This window comes from Danio rerio, chromosome 7 (genome assembly GCF_049306965.1).
Source record: "Danio rerio strain Tuebingen ecotype United States chromosome 7, GRCz12tu, whole genome shotgun sequence".
Classification (NCBI taxonomy): Eukaryota; Metazoa; Chordata; class Actinopteri; order Cypriniformes; family Danionidae; genus Danio; species Danio rerio.
In genome coordinates this window covers 18,040,859-18,066,422 of record NC_133182.1, presented here as the reverse complement: position 1 = coordinate 18,066,422, position 25,564 = coordinate 18,040,859, and the positions used below count along the sequence as shown (strand labels likewise).

Sequence of the window (25,564 nt, the reverse complement as noted above, 5' to 3'; positions counted from 1 at the left end):
ACTGTACACAATATTGCAGTACATATTGGAACTGAGCCTACAACATACACAGGTCTGTAAATCAATCATCAAATTGTTAAATTTTAAAGACATTTTCAGGAAAATAAAGATTAAATTGTTTTTTATAAAGTTTGCTTGACCGATTTTGACATCAAGTTCATCATTTTTGTATGTAATAACTCAAGTGATGAAATGAGGACTATTAGTTTTATATTGAATGACTATTCAGCATTTACAAGTTTAGTTCATTTTGACTGACATGACATAAGCAAATGATAATGTTATAAACAGCAGAGTTGTATGAAAACAATTAATGCGTGTCCAAAAGCATTTGCAGTTTGTTGAAAGGAATGAGAAACTGCTACTATGTGCACAAATGACTAATTGTTTTGAGAAATGCATGACCTGTTGTGCAAATGTTAATAGTGTAGAGAGAAATGCACCAAAGCGACTGAGAAAAACTGTAACCTAACCTAATTAACCTAGTTAAGCCTTTAAATGTCACTTTAAGCTGTATAGAAGTGTCTTGAAAAATATCCAGTCAAAAAATATGTACTGTCATCATGACAAAGATAAAATAAATCAGTTATTACAAATGAGTTATTAAAACTATTATATTTATAAATTGGGGAAAAAAATAGCAGGGGGGCTAATAATTCGGACTTCAACTGTGTTTAAAATAAGCTGAAACACAATTCTTGATTGTGCAACTTAATTGTTTTATGGTCAATCCACTTAAATTAGTCAAAACTATAAATTTAACTAAATTGGTTTGTGATGGGGTAACATAAACCCAGGGTTTTTAAGTGTACAAACATTATGATAATAATATAATAATAGTAGGGTCTAATATAATGTTTTAGATTATAGTAATATAATTAGCTCTTTTTGGCTTATATCAATCTGGTGGTGTTTGCAGTCCAAAAAGGATCAAGATTTTCCCCCTTCAGGATGAAACTAATGTAGTTTTACTATATTTTATCATTCAGTATTAGTGGATTTTCTGGTATTAATTTGTATTTAGTTTTACTGTAAGTAGGTCCACACAGAATCTGCTATTTATTTATTTGTTTAAATTTATATTTGTTCAGGTTTTTTTTAGTAACATTATGGTTAATATTAAAATGTTCATGTGATTTATTTACAATATAGTTTGTAAAGTTGAATTTTCTGTCTTTTAGTAGACCTATTATATAAGAGACTTGCTTTGTTAACCAAATAAGTGGATCTAGTTGGATTTGCATTGTAAACATTAAATAAATGCTTAAAATGTATTATTTTTTACTTCATACATACATTTTTTAGTTGTGATACTCCCGCATAAATTTGCTGATTTTTTTTTTTACAAAACTCTGTGCAGAAATAGCAAAAAAGTCTGCAGATTCAGTCTGGCCCTAGTTATAAGCCATTAATTATCTGTTAACCTCTTTTTGAGAATGAAATCTGCTATATAAACTTGTAAATCTTAAATAAGTTTCACTTCTTTTTACTCAAAATGTTTGGCTGATTTCTCCTCAAGTAAAAAATAACAAAAAACAAAACAAACAAAAAAACATCCATAAAAACAAAAAACTTACATTTGTTGTTGTGAAAAAATATACTCACATAAAAACAATTTTGAGTTTCATTCATTCATTCATTCATTCATTTTCCTTTGGCTTAGTCCCATATTTATCAGCGGTCACCACAACGAAATGAACCAACTTATCCACCATATGTTTTACGCAGCGGATGCCCTTGCAGTCGCAACCCAGTACTGGGAAACACCCATACACATTCACACACACTACAGCCAATTTAATATATTTATTTCACCTATAGCTCATGTCTTTGGACTGTGGGGGAAACCAGAGCACCCAGAGAAAACCTACCTAACCCGGGGAAGACATGCAAACCACACTGAAACACCAACTGGCCCATCTGAGACTTGAACCAGCAACCTTCTTGCTGTAAGGCAACAGTAACCACTGAGCCACTGTGCCACCCATCTATCTAAACTTGTAAATCTTAAATAAATTTCCTTTCTTTTTACTGAAAACAATTGGCTGATTACTCTTGAAGTTAAAAAAAAAGTTAAAACACAGACTTTGGAAACTTTTCTAACATTTGTTGTGGAAAAATATACATATAAAGCCATAGTTATCTGTTGTATGAAATGCATTTTGCATGCATACATGCCAAAATAGGCCTATTACTATTCAAAATTAGGGCTGGGCGATTTGGCCTCAAATCAAAATCTCGATTAATTGAACATTTTAGCTTGACTGCGATTAATAAACAATTATTTTATTTATTTATTATTTTGCCCTCATAGTTCACTGATAAGTTTGTACAGAAAATATGATCACATATTACAAGTGAGAGATTTTTGAATGAAGGGTGCTTTACTGATTTAAAAAAAATTGAAGTAAACACACACTATCCACTTTCTCTGATAATTTATTTAACATCAATGTTGAACAACTAAAACTAAAACAAACATTACCTAAAACCAACTTTCTTGTAAAAAAGTGAAAATAAATAGCTTGCACTTTTGGAAAAAAAAAAAAATTATTTTCAGTGCTTTTCAAAATTAAAGTAGAAAATAAGCAGTCTCTCTTCTAAATAAAATAACTCTTGTATATCCTGTAAATAATATTTAACAGTGGATTTCTTGAATCTTCTGTAAACAAATATGTTAATGTAAATAATAATTTTATTGTAATTTAAAATGTGCCGTCTCAAGGCATCACTGGTGCAGCTTACAAATATCGTCAACATAGTGCAAACGAAACATTCTTTGAGAGGTGCGCTGGTATGTGACTTCGCAAAGGATGTGCCGGACCATACCTGTGCTTTCGACGCACAAGTAGAAATCAGCCTTAATAGAACGGGGTCACATGACACCACAATGCGGTAGGGAAACTAATTGAAAAAACTGACCCAGAATAATTTGATCGATTATAGATTCTGAATGTCGATTTCAATTACTTTTACGAGTAATTGTCCAGCCGTATTCAAAATAAGGAATAAAAACAACAACATAAAAATAAACGTTGTTTTTCAATTCTGAGTTTGATATCTCAGATTAACAATTGACAGAATGTTTTAGTTTGGGCAAAGCACAAACATTTCTGCTAGATTATATTAGATTCTCTTTATTTCCAGTGCAGTCATCACAGACTGAAAAACACAAGTGCGCCTAATTTCTTCAGAACCAACTTAATGATTGGTATTGACATGCCAAAAACAATTATCGATTGTTGTACCTTTTCAAGGGTGTAAAAATATATTCAAAAAAAATGATCAATCAATTAAAAATATATTAATCTAAAGAACATTTAATTTTTTGGCATAATTGTCCAAATATCATCTGAAGGATACTACATAATAAATAAAACTATAATTAACTTGTAAAAAAAAATCTTATTCTTTTTTATTCTGGACATTTGCTGAGATTTTTAATTACAGTACAAAGAACAATTTGAGAAAAGTGTAGAGAAGAAATATAAAAATAAAGGCATGAATCGCAGCAAATTAAAAGCATAGGAAGCAACATACATTTTAAATATTTTTTTTCTGTGTGGAACTGATCTATAATGCAAACTATTCTCACATATACTTTTGCTCTCCCTCCTTATACTTTCCTTCTCTTTCCTCAAACCCCTCACCAGTTTTAAGCAGATCCAGATAGTCTGTTTTATTTTCCACCTGGTTTTGTGCACTGTCCTGTCGATCGTTGGCAGCCTCCAGGCCCAGGTTGATGTAGTGGCTCTCCATTCTGTCCTCCAGAGGTGGAAGCTCAGACAGAAGAGCACTGAGGCTCTGGTGCAGCTCTCCAAAACTTGGCCTCTGAGATGGATCTCTGTGCCAGCAGCTCAACATAAGCTCATATCTGAATCAAAGTTGCAAATAGTGAAAATAAGAGCAAATTCAAAACTGAATCATCTTCCGGATCTTAAAAAGTCAGTACTGTCAACATTAATATTAACCCTTGTGTGCTGTTGAGGATGTTTTCATCCACTCCGAGGGGATTTTAAGTCTTAATTTGGCAACAAACTTCTCTGTGTTTCAGCAAATGGAATGATTTGATCTGAGGCCAAGCTTTTTCCCTAGAGCTGTCTCCCTTTTGAACTCTGCCCCCTACTGACTATTTTGCCCCCTAATACACCCCCCACTCTCCTCATAACTTATACTCCTCACAATCACTGCACTATTTAACATTTACACATTTAAAATCGCACATATTCATTGCACTGCATTGCACTGATTAATTTATTCGAGCTTTACATACTTACTGTACATATACAATTGTAATTGTTTATCTGTCTGCACAATTCTGATTATAAATAGCAACCTGTACATAAAATTATTTATTGTAAATCTCTGATCATAGTCAATACAACCTGTATATACATCCATCTGTAAACATCACCATGGTTTTTCTATAACTGCACTTTATAACTTATACCTGTATCCTACACTTGCTGCTATTGCACTCCTGGTTAGACCTAAACTGCATTTTGTTGCCTTGTACTTGTACATGTGTAATGACAATAAAGTTAAATCTAATGTAATCTAATCTAATCTAATCTAATTTTTAGTGACAAATCTTATTTTGACACACATTTTGGGAAAATGCTTTAGATATTTTTCAAAAATTCAACAATACACTGGGCAAATTGACTACCCTTTCGTTATGTTGGTGGCTGTTTTTGCCCCATTTACCTCCATTATAATGATTTTTTTTTTATTGCAAAGCCATGACACCATATAATCATGCATTCCTAATTGTTGCTGGTTTTCCCTGTTGGGAAGAGGTAAAAAGAAATGTAATTTTTACTGTTGATCATCAATCACAGTCCAGAAAAACATCCAAAGTTTCTGACTCTTCTTATATGGAGTTTAGTGTGTGTGTGTGTGTGTGTGTGTGTGTGTGTGTGTGTGTGTGTGTGTGTGTGTGTGTGTGTACGTGTTTTTGTGACATATCAAGACACAAATCTGTATAATGACATAGGTATGACACAGGTATTACAAAAAGGAGGTGAAATATGAGGACATTGGTGATGTCTTCATTTCTCAAAATGCTTATAAATCCTACAGAATGAGTTTAATCAGTGAGTAAAGCTGCACACAGTCTCCTGTGAAGGTTGGGTTTACGGGTGGGGTGGAGGCAATACAATATACGGTTTGCACAGTATGAAATGAATGGAAACCTGTGTAATGTCCCCACTATTTACAAAAAACAAATGTGTGTGTGTGTGTGTGTGTGTGTGTGTGTGTGTGTGTGTGTGTGTGTGTGTGTGTGTGTGTGTGTGTGTGTGTGTGTGTGTGTGTGTGTGTGTGTGTGTGTGTGTGTGTGTGAGACCTCTGCACACTTACCTTGATGAAGGGTTAGCAAACTTCTTGTCTGTTTTTATACACAAGGTTGTTTGATTGTATACTGATTGAAAGATTAATGCTACTGTTGCTTCTTTTATGTTGTCTTTGCAAATAGTTATTGATTATTTTGTCTGACAGTTGCATTTGACAGTAGTATTTATTAGGGGTGTCAAAATTAATTGTTTCTTTGGTGCACCGCGATGCAGATGCGGACAATTCAGTATCCATACAGTAATAATCATAACCAGTACTGTACTGACATTATTTATCTCATATGGGGTATGTTGCCGTAGCTTACTATGGCGAGGGAGGCAAGCATAAGTATTTACAATAATCCAACTACTTAAAAACTACTTTGCTGGACAGTCTTTCACTGACATTTACAGCAGAAGCCCCTATTTCACTGCGGTTGAGAGAATGAAAGTACTCCATCTCGCTCTCTCTCTCTCTTTTTTACTCTCACTCTCTCACTGTGGCCCATTCTCCACTGCGTCTATCATGGATCAGCTGTGATCACCGCTACCGTTTATCAGTGTTTAAACCAAGCTTTACTCATCTGTGAAGAGCGCCAGCGCGTAGAGCCAATTGCAGCCTTTTCAGTTGAGCGCGTGACCAATCAAAGGGGTGTAAGAAAGCATTTGCTAGACAAGAATTAGAAAGCGAGCAGGATATTTATATTTGTTTATTTTCTATAAATGCTCATGTTGTTTAAAGGCACAGTTTATATATCTGACTGTTTGTATTAAAGGACAAAATTGTATTACAAATAGTAAATATAAATATATTTATACATTTTAGTACAAGAATTGCTGTGCTGTGAAGAAAAGATAAAACTGTATATGGAAAGCATCGCCAATGCACCGTAAAGCATCGAACTGAAGTGAATCGATGGCATGATAATCATAACCGAACCAAATCGTAAGACCAGTGTAGGTTCACAGCTCTGGTATTTATTATGCATTCATAAATGGTGTTTTGTAGAATGACTGTTTTACCATTAGTCCAGGGACAACAGATTTTTTTTTACATTTGTTATTATTGTTTATTTCTGTACATATTTTTATTATTAATGTACATTGTCCCTGTCAAATAAACCTTAAATAAATAAATACATACATATTACTTGCCACTAATGTTTCTACCAAGCACAAATTATGAATTTATATCCTATAATTTAGGATGTGATGGATTCACAGAACAGGTCTTAAAGGGATAGTTCACTCAAAATTCTGTCATGATTTAGTCTCCCTTCACTTGTTCAAAATCTATTAGAGGTTCTTTCTACTGTTAGACACAAAAGATATTTTGAAGAATGCTGGTTTCTGGCGTCCATTAACTTTAGTAGGCAAAAAGTGACTGGAAGTTAATGGGTCCCAGCAACCAGCATTTTTCGAAACATCTTCTTTTGTGTTCAACAGAAGAAACAAACACAAATAGGTTTTGAACAAGTTGAAGGGTGAGTAAATGATGACACAAATTTATACTTTATGGAGAACTATCCCTTTAAAAACTATTCTTCCTGATTGGTCTTGCAACATACCATATTTGGAATAAAAAAACAATTAGTGATAGTTGAACTGTGTATTGATATTGCATCAGTTGTATGTTTATGGTACTTTCTTGTAATGAATTAATGAAATTATTTGCAAAATGCTTACAGTTTGCTGTCATTGTCCCCTTGGCTAAGCCGGTGTCCTTTTTCCAGGTAGTCCAGAAGCTCGTAATTGGAGACACCTGGATAAGGTACCTTCCCTCTAGATGTGATCTCCCACATGGTTACCCCAAATGACCACTGAGAAACATCAGGAACATCATAGTTAGTGAAAAAGGTTGTTTGTTAGTATGTAAATCTCACAGAAACATCTTGTCAAATTGTTCCCCACAGACAAATAATAATACATTTTTAGAGTAAATGGAAAAAAAGGAATTTATATTAAAGTAATACAAAAATATATATTGATGTCATATTAGATTTTTATTATTATTTGCCATTGTATTTTGCACTGAGAATCAGAACCAGAAATGTGATTGATGTCAGATGTTCTATACACAAACTATAATGTTATATACAGTTGAAGAATTATTCGCCCCCCTTTGATTTTTTTCTTTTTTTTTAATATTTTCCAAATTATTATTAACAGAGCAATGTAATTTTCACAGTATGTCTGATAATATTTTTTCTTTTGGAGAAAGTCTTATTTCTTTTATTTTGGCTAGATTAAAAGAAGTATCCGGCAGCTAGCTCTCTGCAACTCTCACATAGTCTCCCACTGAAGCTAAGCAGGGCTGCGCCCGGTCAGTACCTGGATGGGAGACCACATGAGAAAGCTAGGTTGCTGCTGGAAGTGGTGATAGTGTGACCAGCAGGGGGATCACCAAACTGTGGTTTATGTGGGTCCTAATGCCCCAGTATAGTGACAGGAACTCTATACTGCTCGTTGATGAGACGCTAAACCGAGGACCTGACTCTCTATGGTCATTTAAAATCCCAGGATGTCCTTCAAAAATGGGTAGGGGTTTAACCCCGACATCCTGGCCAAATCTGCTCACTGGCCTCTGTCCATTATGGCCACCTAACCATCCTTCATTACTTTGTCACCTCTCTACCAATCAGCTGGTGTGCAGTCTGGCGCAATATGGCTGCCGTCGTGTCATCCAGGTGGATGCTGCACACTGGTGGTGGTTGAGGAGATTCCTCCAAAAATGTGTAAAGTGCTTTGAATGTCTAGAAAAGCACTAAATAAATGGTTAATAAATTATAATGGCTATATAAATTATTAAAAAGGAATTATTATTATTAATATTATTACTACTCTTGAGTAACTTTAAAAAGGGCTACTTTTTACTCATATATTGAGTAACATTTAAAACAGATACTTTTACTCTACTTGCATTACATTTTTAGGCAAGTAATGGTACTTTTACTTGAGCATGATTTTTCTGTACTCTGTCCACCACTGCATATCAGCAGTAGCATGAAAAATTATGACATAGATATAGATTTATTCATGAACTACGTAAAAGTGAAGTGCAGTTGTATGTCTGTTGAATAATTCAGCGCTTTTCTCTGGGTGAAATAATTAAATAATTTCTTTCTAAAACTAAATGAAATCTGTTTAAAATACCGTTTGTCAGACAGCTGGATTTGAACAATCTTATTTTGTGCCTTTTGACATTTTAGCCTGTTAAAAGTTTAATTTAACAATTAATTTAAATAATGAGTGTTTCTGGCAACAAACGCTCACGCCTCACTTACACCACATATTGGACCTGGTGAAGTATGTCATCAAGCTGTGAGCTGCAGCGAGGACTGCCTTGAGTAAATAGTAACATTCTGTTTTGAGTGAGTTAACACTTAAATGCTGGTTTGTAAGCATAAACAGCCCTCACCACATCACTCTTGGTGGTGAATATGAAGTCTGACACACTCTCTATGGCCATCCACCTCACAGGCAGTTTAACATCCTGACTCTTATGTCTGTAGTAGTTGCTGGAATACATCATCTTAGAGAGGCCAAAGTCCGCCACACACACACGCAGATCATCACCCAACCTGTGAAAGCAAACCCAGGAGTGTGTGACTGTGAGTCCAGCACAGGGAAAACATTTGAGTCCATTAGGTGTGGCATTTTTGAGACAATAGAAGTATTAACAGATGTGCTTTCTGTCGCCCTCTAGTGGAGACTCACATGCAGTTGCGGGCGGCCAGATCTCTGTGTAAGAAACCCTGAAGGCTCAGATACTCCATTCCCGCAGCAATGTCCATCATAAAGCGCAGAAGACTCTGATGAGGCACAAACTGGAGACAAGAGGTTAAGAGATCAATGCTTATTTTAGCTTTATCCACAAGACATGATTGTAAAAGGAGAAGAACTTCTTGAAAATGTGTTTGTTTGTTTGTTTGTTTGTTTGTTTGTTTTTCTCAGATTGTGGGACAGACCATGGGAACATCATCGTATCTTGTCGCTCTGAGGAAACTGTGTAAGTCTCTGTGCTTCATGTATGGGAGAATAACCAGTGGTACAACCATAGAAGATTCCGGATCCCACTCTAGAGCAACCCCTGGTGGATGAAAATAACACATAAACTATATAGTAACATTTATATATATACTATACTATATATTTATATACTATGTATATATATATATATGTGTGTGTATGTGTATATATACATATGTGTATGTGTGTGTGTGTGTGTGTGTGTGTGTATATAAATGTAAATGAACTGTTTCCTGTTGTAATAATTCATTCATTCATTTTCTTTTCGGCTTAGTTTAACACATAAACTATATAGTAACATTTATATATATACTATACTATATATTTATATACTATATATATATGTGTGTGTGTGTGTGTGTGTGTGTGTGTGTGTGTGTGTGTGTGTGTGTGTGTGTGTGTGTGTGTGTGTGTATATATACATATGTGTATGTGTGTGTGTGTGTGTGTGTGTGTATATATATATATATATATATATATATATATATATATATATATATATATATATATATATATATATATATATATATATATATATATATATATATAAATGTAAATGAACTGTTTCCTGTTGTAATAATTCATTCATTCATTTTAGTCCCTTTATTAATCAGGGGTCACCACAGCGGAATGAACTGCCAACTTATCCAGCATATGTTTTACGCAGCGGACACCCATACACACTCATTCACACACATACACTACAGACAATTTAGCTTACCCAATTCACCTATAGTGCATGTCTTTGGACTTGTGGGGGAAAACGTAGCATCCAGAGGAATGCACACAAATTGCACACAGAAATGCCAACTGACCCAGCTTTCACTCAAACCAGTGACCTTCTAACTGTGAGGTGATTGTGCTACCCACTGCGCCACCGTGACGTCCTGTTGTAATAATTTTTACTAATACTTATAAATACTATTATTTTTCAAAATATAACTTTTATTTTCAGCACTTCTCCAGTCTTCAGTGTTTCATGGTTTATGAACATTTTGCTGTTATATACAATATTGGAGCTCAATTATTAATAATTATTTTTGTTAACGGTTTTGAAAATTATTATTAATATTAATTTTTGAATTATTTTTAATAATAATAATTTTCCATTTTGGAAATTTCAGAATTTCATAAATTACTGAATAAAGCGCGGGAGCAGTGGGTAACAGGTGTATTTTTGGATGGGAGCGGGTGGTCTAACAATATCGCTCACGACTCCCGAGCGAGCGAGCACACGTATGTATGTGTGTGAATGAGTGCTGCGTTTAGCTTGTTTTTTGCTGTGTGTGTGTGTGTGTGTGTGTGTGTGTGTGTGTGTGTGTGTGTGTGTGTGTGTGTGTGTGTGTGTGTGAATGAGAGAGTGTGATGTTGCTGTCTGTGTGTGTCACTTGCTTGGCTTGCTTGGTGCTGTGTGTGTGTGTGTGTGTGTTTATACAGACAGCTTGTTATAGGCTGTCTGGATTCTGTATAGCTGGGTGATTTTCGGTTTTGTTTCGGTTTCGGTTTTTGTTACCAGGAACAGGCGCAGCGGGTAGAAAACAGAGCGAGTCGGGCAGCTAGACAACAAATGCTGAGCATAAGCGGGAGCGGTCGGGTTCGGGCTAAAACCTGGCAGGTGCGGGTGGAAGCGGGATTCAAAATTTAGTCCCGCGCAGATGTTTACTTTACATGTTCTCCCGTGTTGGTGTGGGTTTCCTCCGGGTACACTGATTTCCCCCACAGTCATAGCTGTAGTGTATGAGTGTGTGTGAATGAGTCTGTATGGGTGTTCCTTGACTGAATGCTAAGCATGACAACACTGGACAGATGCCATTTACATTAGTACACATCACAGCTGCTATGATCCATTTAATTCCTACAACGGTATAATCCTGCCATAATTCAGCAGGTCAAAGACAAGCAGGAGGTAAAAGTCAGTCGCATCCCCCACTGTTCATTTGCTTCACACTCATATGCCCTTGAACAGACCTACAGGCCACAGCGGACCAGCTGCCGTGCCAGATCCAACTACATATCAATTATAGATTTTAGCCTAGATTTCAGACATGAAATAGTTATCCCATTCAGAAACATACCAAGCAATTTAACTACATTCACATGATCGAAATGCTTCATCATTTCCGCCTCCTTCAGGAAAGACTCCAGATCTTCTTCACTGTGGATCACGTCTACAAAAAAAAAAAGTTGATATTTATTAATTGTGAAAAATGCATCATCACAGGCTGGTGCTTAATTATTATTAATTATATTATTAGATTATATGTCATCTTTCCTAGACATTCATATTTTGCTGTGATTTATATTATACACACACACACACACACACACCTTTAGATGTTTTGACCGCAACTCTGATGTCTTGTCCTATTTTAGGGGAAAATATGCCCTCATAAACAGCTCCAAATTCCCCTGCAAATGGACAAAATCCAGCGTAAGCATGCATAATTCATTTGCAGATCCTAAAATGACACCCAGAATACTATTTTCATCTGAATTATTCACTTAAAATGTAATCTGGCATAAATTAAAGTACATAACAGTTGTGTTATCATAAACAAGACTTGGTTGAACTTGGTTGAACAAACAATGAACAATGCATTAATTACAGTATTTGTTCATGTTATTTAATGACAATACAGTTGTTCATGTTAACTCATGATGCATCAACTAATGTTACCAGCATTAAGTTGGATGTTAATAATGCACTAGTAAATATTAAACTATGCTCAATAAATGATGTACAAGTAATTTTTGTTATTAGTTCATGTTAGTAAATACGTTAACTAATAAAACCTTGTTGATAAGTGTGACCAAAAACCTATACTTTCCTTCATCTATGCGTCATGATCACCAGCAATCTAACTACCATAGATCGCTGAAAAACTACAATCCTGCCTCATAATGAACTACAGATCCAATCATGCAACACACACACATACAAACCTGCTCAAGGTCTCCACTGATTAGAAACTCACAGCTGAAGCTGCTCACGAACTGATTCATGGAATATAAAGACAGCACTAACACATACATTGTGGCTGAGTCTTGTACACTGATTGTGAACATTATGATGCGTTTTCCCTTGCCTTGCCTTCCGTGTTTATTCCTTGCTTTGTTTTGTTTATTTACATTGTATGCTGCCTGCCTTCTGACCTATCCATTTAACTTTGCAAGTCATTGCATTTTACATCAATTAAAAGAAATTTAAAGTGTATTTTAACCTTCACCTTTTTCTGAAATATACATGTATTTAGGAAAGTAAAGATTAAAACACTATAAAAACAGTAAAATTATGACTTTTTTGTTTATAAATAATATTGTATAATGCTGATTTGGTGCTCAATACTCAACCTTATCAATGTGCTGCTTTTTTCAGATATGTTTACATGGGAACAAGGCAGTCAAACACTGATAAACTAGACTGGATAAATGCTTAAGACATATTACTGGAGATAGACACTAACAAGAATCAGCCATGTGTGTGTGCTGGAAAGGTGTATAAATGGTCTGTCTAATTAGTCCTGAACAGCTTCAGCTGTGTGTGTTTGCAATCATGGGGGATCTGGACCCGGTGAGTGTGAGTGAAGTGCATAATGGCAGTTGTACTGTAGCTCATTAAAGTGGCAGATTTGTAGTTCTTCAGCAGTTTGCACAGGCTGGATCACTGGTTACCATGACATATATATTTTCCTTTTTAATATTCAGTTTTGATTTTGTCATGCATTTTTCATTCGTCAACATTCTCTTTTGTCATCTTTTAACAGTCTTCATTTGTGATTTCACATCTGTTTATTACTGTTTAGAAAACCCCTAGGGGACAAAAAAAATCTGTTTTACCTTTCCCAAGTTTTTGGCTTAATTGTAACTTTGTCCGTTCCACCAGCACATCTCTAAGACACAGCAGATGATCCTTTATCCCATCCAACATCTGATCTGAGTCTGACACTGACAGAGAAACACAGATGTATGAAAATGACATTGATTAAATTAACCAAATAAAAAAAGTCAAATATTACATAACTCAAACAAACAAAAAATATATGAGCATTGGTTGGAATTTTACCATCCATAGAATCTTTACATTTCACAAAAGGTTATTTACAGTAGAAAATGTTACTTAGAAGTTCTTCACACAGAACAAATATTAAGAAAACAAATCATTTCCACTGTAACCTTTTAGGCAAAATAACTATTCACTGAAAGATTCTTTAAGAAACCCAAAATTGTTGTATGGAATCACTGCAAAAAATCATAAAAAGAGAGCCTTTTTTTACATCTGATCACCATATTAGAACAATTATTCTGTTAAAGTCTCTATTATTATTATTATTATTATTATTATTATTATTATTATTATTATTATTATTATTATTAATATTATTATTATGCACAACTGCATATCCATTTTATGAAATTTTATATATTTCAAAATATTAAAAATAAATGCTTATATCCAAACATCTCTAGGTTTGTAAATAAACATAAATAGTTTGACAATTTGTCAGTGTTGGCCACAGACAACTGTATTTTGATTGTTGGTTACATGCTTGGTTTGAGTTGTGAGAAATTCGAATGAGCAGATGACAGTACAGGAATCGATTGCAACATTGACCAATTTCTTAGACATACTTGTAGATTTCAGCTGAAGTGTGTGAGGGCGCATAGGTTCATAAGCACAGTCATACTGAGATGCTTCCTCTATCTGTGCTGTGGGAAAGCAGGGTTTACATTCAGCACTCTGATTTTGGCCGATTATCCTACAAACTGAATAAAGATCAAGATTTTAGTTGTGCACACAGAACTGGTCATTAGTCAGTTCAATTCATTCAAGCCTTTCTAAGCGTTTGCTAGTCCCAAAATAACAAACTAAGCTACATTCACAAAAGCTTTATGCTGGCTTTAAATCTCTTACTACAACCCCAAATTCGAAAAAGTTGGGAGTCTGTGGAAAACACAAATAACAAAGTAGTGATTTCCAAATTTACTTTGACTTGAAGGCAATTTAAAGACAAAATCTTTAATGAGCCTAAAAAAGCACATGTCACTCCGCTACTCATCCGTTTGCACTGGCTGCCAGTTGCTGCTCGCATCAAATTCAAAGCTCGGATGTTTGCTTACAAAGCGACTTCTGGCTTTGCTCCTTCTTATCTGCTCTCACTTCTGCAGATGTATGTGCCCTCCGTTCTGTAAATGAACGTCGCCTCGTGGTTCCATCCCAAAGAGGGAAGAAATCACTTTCCCGAACTCTCGCATTCAATCTGCCCAGTTGGTGGAATGAACTTCCAACTGCATCAGAACGGCAGAGTCACTCGCTGTCTTCGAGAAACGACTAAAATCTCAACTATTTAGTCTCCACTTTCCTTCCTAATCTGCAATTGCCTCACTGGCTCCACCGCAAACTGTATTACAAAAAAAGAAAAAAAAATTACTAATGTTTTGCTTCTTACATTTTACATACCTGAAACTTGCAGCACTTATTGATTGTTGCTCTTATAGTTGTGTAAATTGCTTCCTTGTCCTCATTTGTAAGTCGCTTTGGATAAAAGCATCTGCTAAATGACTACATGTAAATGAAAATGTAAAATATTTCATGTTTTTATCTGGTCAAGTTCATTTCATTTGTAAGTATACATCCTTTCCTGCCATTCAGACCTTTAACACATTCCCAAAAAAGTTAGTAGAGGAGCAGTTTAGGGCTAGTAATCAGGTAAATTGGTTAAACAGTGATGTGATTTGAAACAGGTGATGTCAACAGGTGATTGTAATTACTGTATGATTTGGTACAAAAAGCAGCATGCAACAAAGGTCTAGTACTTTAAGAGCAAAGACAGTATGAGAATCGCCGGTTTGCCAATATATTAATGAGAATATTATTAAAATGTTTAAAAATAATATTCCTCAAAGAAAAATTTGGAAGACATTTGGATATTTCACCTTCAACAGAGAATAACATAGTTAAAAGATTCAAGGAATCTGGAGACATTTCAGTGCGTAAAGACAAGAGCACAAGCCTACGCTAAACTACCATAATCTCTGATCCTTCAGGCAACACTGCATCAAGAATCATCATTCATCTTTAAGCAATATCACCACATGGGCTCGTGACTACTTTGGCAAACTATAGCTACGTCCCAAATCGCATACTTATGCACTATTCTACGCCATTTTGTAGTATAAATAGTGTAAGTAGTGTGTTCACACTAAAAAGTCTAAAAATAATAAGTGCACTTTAATTACCCGGATGATGCACTCATTCAGCCGCTAAAACGAAGTGTGTAATGATGGACACTTCACACACTCAACTACTTCAGGTTTGCTTACGTAGCGGAAGGGGCGGAGCTATCGGGCACACATGTTGAATAACTTTATTTATTTTGGATGGTGAAAGCAAAGTGTGATTATAATGTGATCATATAGTGATTATAGCGCCTCCCGATGGTGAATGCGGTTATACTCACGGCAGGTATTATCTGATAATTCGGTCGTTTATTTCACTGATTTGGTGACCGTCAAACGTCATTAGGGAAACGGTTTGAATTTGCGCTTAGTAAAACAACATTAGTGTGCCATTTGGGACGCCACTACATACATATACTATCCTGTTGAGTGTGTAATTGCATAAGTACATAGTGCATGAGTGCATAGTGTATAGTGTGCCATTTGGGACGCAGCTTATGTCAAGTACCACAATACGTAGTGACATCCACAAATGGCAGCTAAAGTTGTACTATGCCAAAAGGAAGCCCTATGTTAACAGTGTAAAATGCGGCAACGAAGACCCTGCACTGTTGACCACATTAAGACTTGTTTGCAGGAAGAAGGGGACAAAATTACATCTGAAACACGTTATCACTTAGTGTCTTCAGTCCCTAAACGTCTTTTAAGTCTTGTCAAAGGGAATGTCAACATTACAAAGTGATAAATGCTTTACTGTTCCAACATTTTTCGAAATGTGTTGCAAGAACCAAAATGTTTATTTAGAAAAAAAAATGAAAATAAAAAAATTATGAGGAACACATTTAATGTTTGTTGTATTGTCTGCAATGAAATACAAGTCAAAGTAAATTTAGAAATCACTACTTTCTTTTTTGTTTATGTTTTCTGTACTGTCCTAACTTTTTCTGATTTGGGGTCGTGTTTTGATTTTAGTTGTATGTATATATATATATATATATATATATATATATATATATATATATATATGTATATATGCATAGAAAAAAAAACAACTGGTCACTGATTCAGAGTAAAAAAACATTGAGTGCATTGAAATATGTTGATCTGCTTTTGCGTTGATTTAATGACTTTTAGATAATTGAGGAATGAAACTTCATTATTATTCATTCATTATTTCTTAGATGGAAAATATTTTGATTTAAAGGATAATGTACCCAAAATAAAGTTAAGAAACCCCCAATATCTTTGAAACTTCTCTTAAAACAACAAAATGAAAATGTCATAGCTGTTGGATGGTGGTCTTAAAAAAATGATGTATGCTGAATGATGTATAAAAAAACTGGTCATTCGGAGTAAAAAAAAAACATTGAGTGCATTGAAAGTAGTTCTAAGTTTGGTGAACTGAACAATTAGAGTATAGTCTACAAAACCGGCAAGTTAAACAAACTTAAATATGCAAGTTTTGGAAGACTCCATTACTCAATTAAATTAAGGCATCGACTTTACTCAATTAATTTAGTTCAGTCAACTTATTTCAGTGTACTAGTCACTATTGAAATATGTACTTGTATCTAATAACAAATTCATACAAGTAATCAAGTAGATAAATACTACTCTAATAATAGATTATAGCATGTAACAAATCAGTATGAGAAACAAGAACTGCTGTGTAATGAATGTTTATTACTAGTTCGATAAAGAATTTCCACTAGTAGCTAATAAATTATTAAAACTTAATGGAAAAGAGTACTGGTGGCATGCAAACTAGTAGTAGATTTGTATCAGATGTGTGTACACTAATATATATTGAATGAATGAACAAACGAAAGAACAAACAAGGGAACAACTGAACAAACCAATGAACGAATAAACAAACAAATGAACGAACAAATGAATGAATAAAGATAACCTTCAGGATGAGAAACAGAAGAAGTCTTGCTGTCAAGTAGCTCAGTTTGACGTCGATATTGAGTCACAGCAGATTCGGACACAAGCTCCATATCTTGATGACCTCTGAACATACAGTATACACACAAAGCAGCCATAATACAGTCATTATATCCTCTGCTAATATTTCAGATGTATTCCTTACATCTTAGCAACAACAAAAAAAACCTTTAACAATTGCTATGCTAAAAATTGAATGCAATGTCCATGCGAGACTATTGGATGGCATGTGATTACATAACCGTCAGGATCCACTAGAGTATAGAGTATGATTACCTGAGCTTGTGATGCCGTACAAAGAGGAGTACGACACCTGTGACGATGAGAAGAAGCAGGACTCCACCTACTACAACACCAGTATGGACAGGAGGAAGTGCAGGTCTGGGATCATTTATTGAGGGAGGGGTGGCCAACAGACTGCCAGGAGCATTTGCTGAAAATAAAACCATGTCAAATATTGAGTTGTGCAATTCATATATGGACAAATAATATAAATACATTAAGGCAGGGGTTCTCAACCTTTTTCACTTCGGGGCCCACTTCTTTTTCCGATCAATTTTTGATGGCCCACCTGTCTGACATGTTCTCTAAAATGTTTGTATGAAATACTCATTTAAACCTTTATTCATTTACAAACATATGAGAGATCCACAGGTCAACAGGGAGATTGCAAAAGACCAGCTTCTGTTTTAAAGTGGACTGACTGAATATCAACTATTAAATATATACTATTCATAAATATACAGACAAATGTAAAATACCATTAAACACCGTAAATATGCCGGTCTGATGGCGGTTGAGTTTGCAGCTGGATAATATTGGGAGATCGCTGATGGGAACAGTGAACAGCTCTGCCAGAGCACGTCTGAAGCTTATCATTATTATCTTTATAATGATATAAATTGTGGTTATCTGTAATGAAATTACGAATAACAAATGTAGCAGGGCATTAAATTACTGTTTATTTCTTTGTATTTTAACTTTGTAAACTATAAAATCATGCGTCTCCTCACGGTTTGTGTCTCATTTTGTGAGCTAACAGACAACAATTGTTCACGCCCCTCCTTCTCCCCTGCTGACCACGCCCACTCCTGCCCTTTGCTTGTTCTAAACTGCTTTGCTAAACATTCAGAACATTCAAACAGTGTCTGCAGAAGCTGTTTTTGGAGGAGACAAGCACACATTATCACTGTGTTTGCTGTGGCTCAGTCCCGCTTGTCATCAAGGCACGAAACGTGACACACACACACACACATGAATGAACGTTATGAAAACGATAATTTGTTGTACAGTTGGCGGTTCACTTCCATTATTTGGTATGATTGCATTCACATCAGAAGTGAACCGTACTGGAGTTCGCATGAACCTAACCCCAGACCACCTCTTTAAGGTGGACTCGGGAACGGTTCACGGGTGCGCACCCGAGTTTTGAAGACACGTTCATACTAGCTAAACGTACCGTACTATGACGTCAAACAAACCCGGGTGCAGACCAAAAGTGCTAGTGTAAAAGCACCCTTAATCAGGGTATTGTCATAATGGTATTAAAATCGGAGTATTGATGTTCATGTAAACGCAGTCAGTGAATGTGCCAGATGATGTCGCAAGTGCATTTCTCTGTCTTTAAGTTGTTTCCCGGTGCTCTCAAATGTTTCATAAGGTTTGATGTGTTTACCCGCTTACACAAAACTTTTGTAAAGCATCTGCTTCACGTTGCTGTGTCAGAATCCTTGTTTATAAAATATAGACATACTTTAGAACACTCAGTTTAAGCAAGTTTGATGAATGTGATCATGCGTGTTGCTGAATCTGAAGGGAGTTGCTCACCAGATTTGCTACTGTGCTTGTTGCCTACGTGCATGCGTTCCCTAAAGCAACAAGAACAACTGTCTAACATCACGAAGGTGTTCATATCCCTCAAATTTGTTTAAAATTAAATGTTTAGAGATGGTGTGACACAACCTATGTGTGCCTTTGATTCACCCCTTGATGCTTCTTACATCATTGTCGCAGCACCAGTGGCACAGAAATTAGGTACCAAAATTCTTATGCTGATTCAGTCCGGTTCATACAGGTTACAAAGGTACCGGAGCCATAATAGTATCTGGTTTTAGAACCCAACCTAGATGGTCGTTCATTCCGTTGTGGCGACCCATAATAAATATTGAATGTTCAGTGTTTTGCTCGAATTATTAGTAAAAACTCAAATAAAAAAACTCAAACACACCACAGTTCTATCAAAAAACAAATATCCTTGTTAATTACATAGTTGTAGTCTAACTTATAAGCCCACCTGTAATCTTTTTTTTTTTTTTTACATTTTCCAGAGTGCTGTTTAACGAAGACAAAAAAAAACACATTTTTAATCATAATAGTTTTATTAACTAATTTGTAATAACAAATGTATTTTGTCCTCGCTTTGATGATTGTACATACTATTTTTGTCTTGTAGTACTAGTATTCAATTTAAAGTTGACTAGGCAAGTTAGCTTAATTAGCCAATAAATAATAAAATGTAAAAACTGCTTTTATTTAAGAAAAACTAAAAGAAATAAGACTTTCTCCAGAAGTAAAAATAAGAATAACGCATAGGAAATACTTTGAAAATGTCCTTGCTCCATTAAACATCACTTGGGACATATTTAAAGAAAGAAAGAAAAAGTCACATGAGGGCTAATACTCTTGCCTTCAGCTGTATTTGTGTTACAATTATGTCACCATCAGCGCAACTGGAAATACAATGAATTACACTGGAAGTGGATGTGTGTCCATTTTGTCCCAATGCACTGTTAGCAGAAAGTCCCCAAAACTACAATCCAACATGACCATGAGATTTTGTGGAAGGTTTTCAAAGTGAAAGAGAAAAAATTTATCAGAGCCGCACTGCTCTTAAAGTGACATATTCCGGCTGCTTTTCATTAATCAAACAACAAAAGGAGAAAATCACTCACTGCTCTTGACTGAAGGACATTTGTAGCTATAATTACAGCTTTTTTTTTCCTTACAGTAAAGATGCTTTTAGCACAGTTTGTTTTTATTCAATTGTACTTATTTACCTTTCCATATTTAAAGGGAGGAAAATAACTACAGTTGAAGTCAGAATTATTAGCCCTCCTGAATTATTAGCGACCCTTTTACCCCCACTTTCTGTTTAATGGAAAGAGGATTTTTTTTTCAACTAATTTCTAAACATAATAGTTTTGACAACTAAATGAAAGTAAAAATAAATGCGTTTCTAATAATTAATTTATTTTATCATTGCTATGATGACAGTGCATAATATTTTACAAGATATTTTTAGATTGTTGACCTTAAAATAGGTTTCAAAATATTTAAACTTGCTTTTATTCTAGCCAAAATAAAACAAATGAGACTATCTCCAGAAGAAAAAATATTATAGCAAATACTGTGAAAAATTCTTTAATTTAATTAATTAATTAATTAATTAAATATCATTTGGGAATATTTATAAAAAAAAATTTACAGAAGGGCAAATAATTTTGACTTCAACTGATAATTGTTTTGAATAATCGTGATTATGATTTTTTTCCATTACCGAGCAGCCCTAATTGGAACAGCAGTTTCTTTTATTGAAAAATTGTAGCTCGTTCTTATACTTTACAGAATCATCTCATGGGCTGGATTAAACCTGTTTGCCGTATGTTTGACACCCCTCATCTAGTCTGTCTATTTGAGGACGAGCCTATTTTGGACTATTGTTAGATGTCTATTAGATCTTCATTGACAGCCCAAATTGAACCTTGTTTTAGTCAACACGTCTATGATTGTATCTATGTATCTAAAATCACCCCTACCCTCAATCACTATTCCCTACATTAGTCCACTAATGTAGCCCACTTGAAGGAGGTAATGAAACAGAGTTTGTTTGTGCTTTGCTGGTTGATAAATCCCTCAGATACATTGGGTTATCAACTTCATGGTCAGACCATGGCTCCATTCTAGTCTACTTTTAAAAACTCACTCGCAAACTTCCCTTGTTACCTCAGGGAAAACCACTACGCCATTTTGAAGTGCATTCCACTTCATTAAGCGAACGAGGGAAGCTTACATGGTCATACCCAAGGGCTTAGAGCAGGAGTGCCCAAACTCGGTCCTGAAGGGCTGGTGTCCTGCAGATTTAGCTTCAACTTGCCTCAACATACTTGCAGGGATGTTTCTAGATAGCCTACAAGAGCTTGATTAGCTAGCCTATGTGTGTCTGATTGGGGTTAAAACTAAACATTGCAGGACACTGACCCTCCAGGACTGAGATTGGACACCCCTGGTTTAGAGCATTCCATTCAGCTGTTCCACCAATAGTTGATACTTGCGCAATGTAATCAATAATGTACATCCGAAGTATGAGACAGAGGGAAGTTAGGGAGTGATGGGTATAAAAAAATTGGACTGGAATGGTAAGTTGTTAGGTATTTACCAAAGGTGACAATATTAGGGCACTGTTAAACACATAAAACACTTCCTCACCTTTGCATGTGTCTCCACTGCTCTGGTATTCTGCACTGCAGACACATGAGCCCTGCGGTGAAGCCCATGTCCCATTAGACTGACACTCAGTCAGAGGGGTCGAAATCTCCACTGCTCCATCCACACACACTCCTCTCCTCGACCCTCTTGCTGCAGTTTCCTCAAACTTCATCTGCTTCCATGTAAAAGCTGGACATTTGAGGAAGAACACCTGGACTGAAGCAATGAACATGCAGTTTCCGCTGTATGAAAACTCCAGGTAAAAGCTGTTCTCAGAGATGTTTCCCAAATTTAGAGCCTTGGCATGACTCAGGTCCTCATCCCGAGGATAGCCGTTTGCAAGGAATGGATGCTGGACTGTGATTGCAAGAACTGGTTTTTGTGGTCCATATGGCTTCTGAGACTGGTTAGATTTAATAACAAAGATGTAAAGAGGCTGCTGGTCCACTTGGGCAAAACTCAGGTCCAGCAGAAGCTCACGGGCATCTTGTTTTGGGATCCATTTTGTCAATAATTTTTTAGATTTCTTTTTGAATTCAGGGTTACAAGCATGGTAGACTGGGTGTGCATGGGGCTTTCCAAGCTGCATTTCTGTTTCCTCCCACTTAAATTGAGAAAAGCACACACAAAAATAACATTAATCACTCATTAATAAATTAACTGATATTAACAATTGTTTGTTCTCGACTATGTGTATAAAACTAGCCATATAGTTCAGAGTTTTGGATTCATTTGTATTTTTCTTTTAAAATTATTTTTTGTTTATTCAGCAAGAATGCTTTACATTGATCAAAAGTCACAGTAAAACATTTAGGCTGCAATGCTACAAAATAAATCTGTTACAGCTTTTAAACTTTCTGTTCATCAAAGATATAGAGCCTGTTCACCCTGTTATGATTTCTGAGAAATGTAACACTGAAGATTATTAATGCTTAAATTCATTTTAAATGTTACGCTCCCCAGCCACTTTATTAGGTTCACCTGTTCATCTGCTCGTTAATGCAAATTTCTAATCAGCCAATCACAGGGCGGAAACTCAATTCATTTAGGCATGTACACATGGACAAGGCGATCTGCTGCAGTTCAAACCGAGGTAATTTAAGTGACATGGCATGGTAGTTGGTGCCAGACAGCCTGGTCTGAGTATTTCAGAAACTGTTGATCGACTGGGTTTTTCACGCACAGCCATCTCTATGGTTTACAGAGAATGGTCCAACAAAGAGAAAATGTCCAGTGAGCGGCAGTTCTGTGGGCGCAAATGACTTCTTGATGCCAGAGATCAGAGGAGAATGGCCAGACTGGTTCGAGCTGATAGAAAGGCAACAGTAACCTAAATAACTCAAATAAAATTATGCAGAAGAGCATCTCTGAACACACAATACGTCCAACCTTCAGGTGGATGGGCTACAGCAGCAGAAGACCACACCAGGTACCTCTCCAGTCAGCTAAGAACAGAAAAATCGAGGCTAAAACTCGCACAGGCTCACCAAAATTGGACAATAGTAGATTGGAAAAAATGTTGCCTGATGTGATGAGTCTCGATTTCTGCTGCAGCATTCGGATGGTAGGATCAGAATTTGGCTCCACAACATGAAAGCATGGATCCATCCTGCCTTGTATCAACGGTTCAGGTTGGTGGTAGTGGTGTCGGGAACATTTTCTTGGCACACTTTGGGCCCATTAGTCCTATTTGAGCATTGTGTCAACGCCACAGCCTACCTGAGTATTATGATCTGCAGCAACTGTATGATGCTATCATGTCAATATGGAGCAAAATCTCAGGAATAATTCCAGTACCTTGTTAAATCTATGCCACAAATGATTAAAGCAGTTCTGAAGGCAAAAGTGGGTACTATTAAGGTTTTACCTAATAAAGTGATCAGTGAGAGTATGTTTATTGCTGTTCGTTTGTGGTCTTTAAAAAAAAAATGTCAGCATCGCTGAGCATAACACACTCAATAATATAATATAATAATACAAAGTAAATTTTTTTATGAACAATAAAGGTAATAAAATGCATTGTTCGTTTTAAAATATAACATTATATCAGGACATTTTGTCTTTAGGTATTAATACAAATTCCATTGTGCCATTTTAATATGACCCAGATATTATATTTAAATAATAATAATAAAACACAATGAAATAAAGTGCCACTTACATCTCTTGCTGGTGAGCCTGTCCACTTCGATCGACTCTCTTTGCTTGAATCAAATATTTCTTCTAAAATAACACGCATATTAATATTTGTTTATTATATGTCAGCAATACCACAGTTAAAATCACACAAACATGAAGCTTCAGTCTTACTTCTGATAGGTGTGGAGATGATGTTTGAGGAGAAAGTCCATGAAATGCAAAATAGAAAATAAAACGCAAAGGAAAACAGGTCCATTTTAGTCGTCTTCTTCACATACCAGTTTTTTTACTGCTACTTCCGAATAGCCTAGCTTTCAAACTTCAGCAAGTGGTTATCAATAGATAGTTTCAGTTCAGAAATAGTTCTACGTGAACGAATCATTTTGGAATCGGTTCTGTATTTATGATTCAAACGATTCTCATACGCTCAATTCTTTCTCACGACCCTCACTTCAGCATACATCGAATTTATTATCCGCTAATTAGGCATGTTTATCGTTATTATGTGGTTGTATTTTGGCTGGAAATCTTAAAGCTTGAGAGAATGTCTGAATACAAATCCTCGAAGGCTGTGAACTCGTGAAACTTGTACTTGTAAACAAACTTGTAAACCAGTCATTTATCTGATCGTGCTTCATCACACACAAAATGAACACTACTTAATTGTAAGACGTATTTAGCTATTAAATGTTGTCATCGTTATCTAAACCAAATTTTAAAGAGTAATTATTTTATTTTAAAGCTTAATCCATCTTATTTCTATAGCGCTTTTACAATGTAGATTGTGTCAATGCAGCTTAACATAGAAGTTAAATTGTGACTGTGTCAGTCTAGTTTTCAGAGTTGAAGTTCAGTTTAGTTCAGTTCAGTGTGGTTTAAATTTCTAGTTTAATACAATTATTATTAACAAAATGACTTTTGCTGCGGTCTAAATATGTACATTAATGTACATTAAATCCACTGTTAAGATATTCATAAGGAATTCTTATTTATATGAAAATCAGAAATGACACATTATTTAATATGATAATCTGACGTTTCACTATAATGGGAAAAGTACTTTTACTAAACTTCAGTGTGACTGCAACAAAAAAGGCTGACACAAAATCTTTATCTTCCTTCTTTACAAAGTCACCAAAGTCCCTGCTTAAGCAACACTTTTTTTCTTTGGATGTGTTTTGTAAAACAGGATATACAAATATAGCATTATACAGAATCGGATGTGTGCTGATGTGTCATTTTAACAGAGGAAGTGACCGATAAAATTCACTCATCTTTCGTTTTTATTATTAGACAATACCTATGAATAACTAAAAGTTAGAGTTTAAAAATGAATATTTAACAAAAAACTAAAAAATCAGATGTTCATTTTAGTCAATACTTCTATTAATTTGTCTTTCAGTGGCTTCTTTTTCTTAGGGTGGCGACTCTGTAATAGCTCTTTAATATAAATT

The 25,564-nt window shown here is 35.4% G+C and overlaps 1 protein-coding gene across 3 annotated transcripts; it reads right to left on the bottom strand.

Annotated features, from left to right (window-relative positions):
* Window positions 1–1,344: 1,344 nt before the first annotated feature.
* Window positions 1,345–25,163, bottom strand: si:ch73-40a2.1. 3 transcript variants are annotated; one of them, XM_009303014.5, is made up of 14 exons: window positions 24,282–25,163; window positions 24,133–24,194; window positions 21,972–22,575; window positions 17,763–17,919; window positions 17,449–17,552; window positions 13,992–14,126; window positions 13,200–13,307; window positions 11,691–11,771; window positions 11,438–11,530; window positions 9,302–9,423; window positions 9,051–9,160; window positions 8,752–8,914; window positions 7,020–7,153; window positions 1,345–3,874 (listed from the first exon to the last, which is right to left on the bottom strand). In XM_009303014.5, exons 1-14 carry the CDS (start codon window positions 24,364–24,366, stop codon window positions 3,592–3,594), a joined length of 2,241 nt encoding a protein of 746 aa, XP_009301289.1. In that variant the 5' UTR covers window positions 24,367–25,163; the 3' UTR covers window positions 1,345–3,591. The 3 variants fall into 3 exon arrangements, with proteins under 3 accessions (XP_009301289.1, XP_073764294.1, XP_073764295.1); XM_073908193.1 differs by having other exon boundaries at window positions 13,992–14,069; window positions 24,282–24,509; XM_073908194.1 differs by lacking the exon at window positions 13,992–14,126 and having other exon boundaries at window positions 24,282–24,586.
* Window positions 25,164–25,564: the final 401 nt, after the last annotated feature.

Bases quoted from the DNA above. Each gene is read 5' to 3' on its own strand.
- si:ch73-40a2.1 (XM_009303014.5), bottom strand. From the start codon at position 24,366: ATGGACCTGTTTTCCTTTGCGTTTTATTTTCTATTTTGCATTTCATGG. The intron at 14,127-17,448 runs GTTATCTTTATT...ATCTTTATTCAG, and splicing joins TTCTGTTTCTCATCCTGAAG to TTTGTAGGATAATCGGCCAA. The intron at 3,875-7,019 runs GTAAGCATTTTG...ACTTTGATTCAG, and splicing joins GGGGACAATGACAGCAAACT to ATATGAGCTTATGTTGAGCT.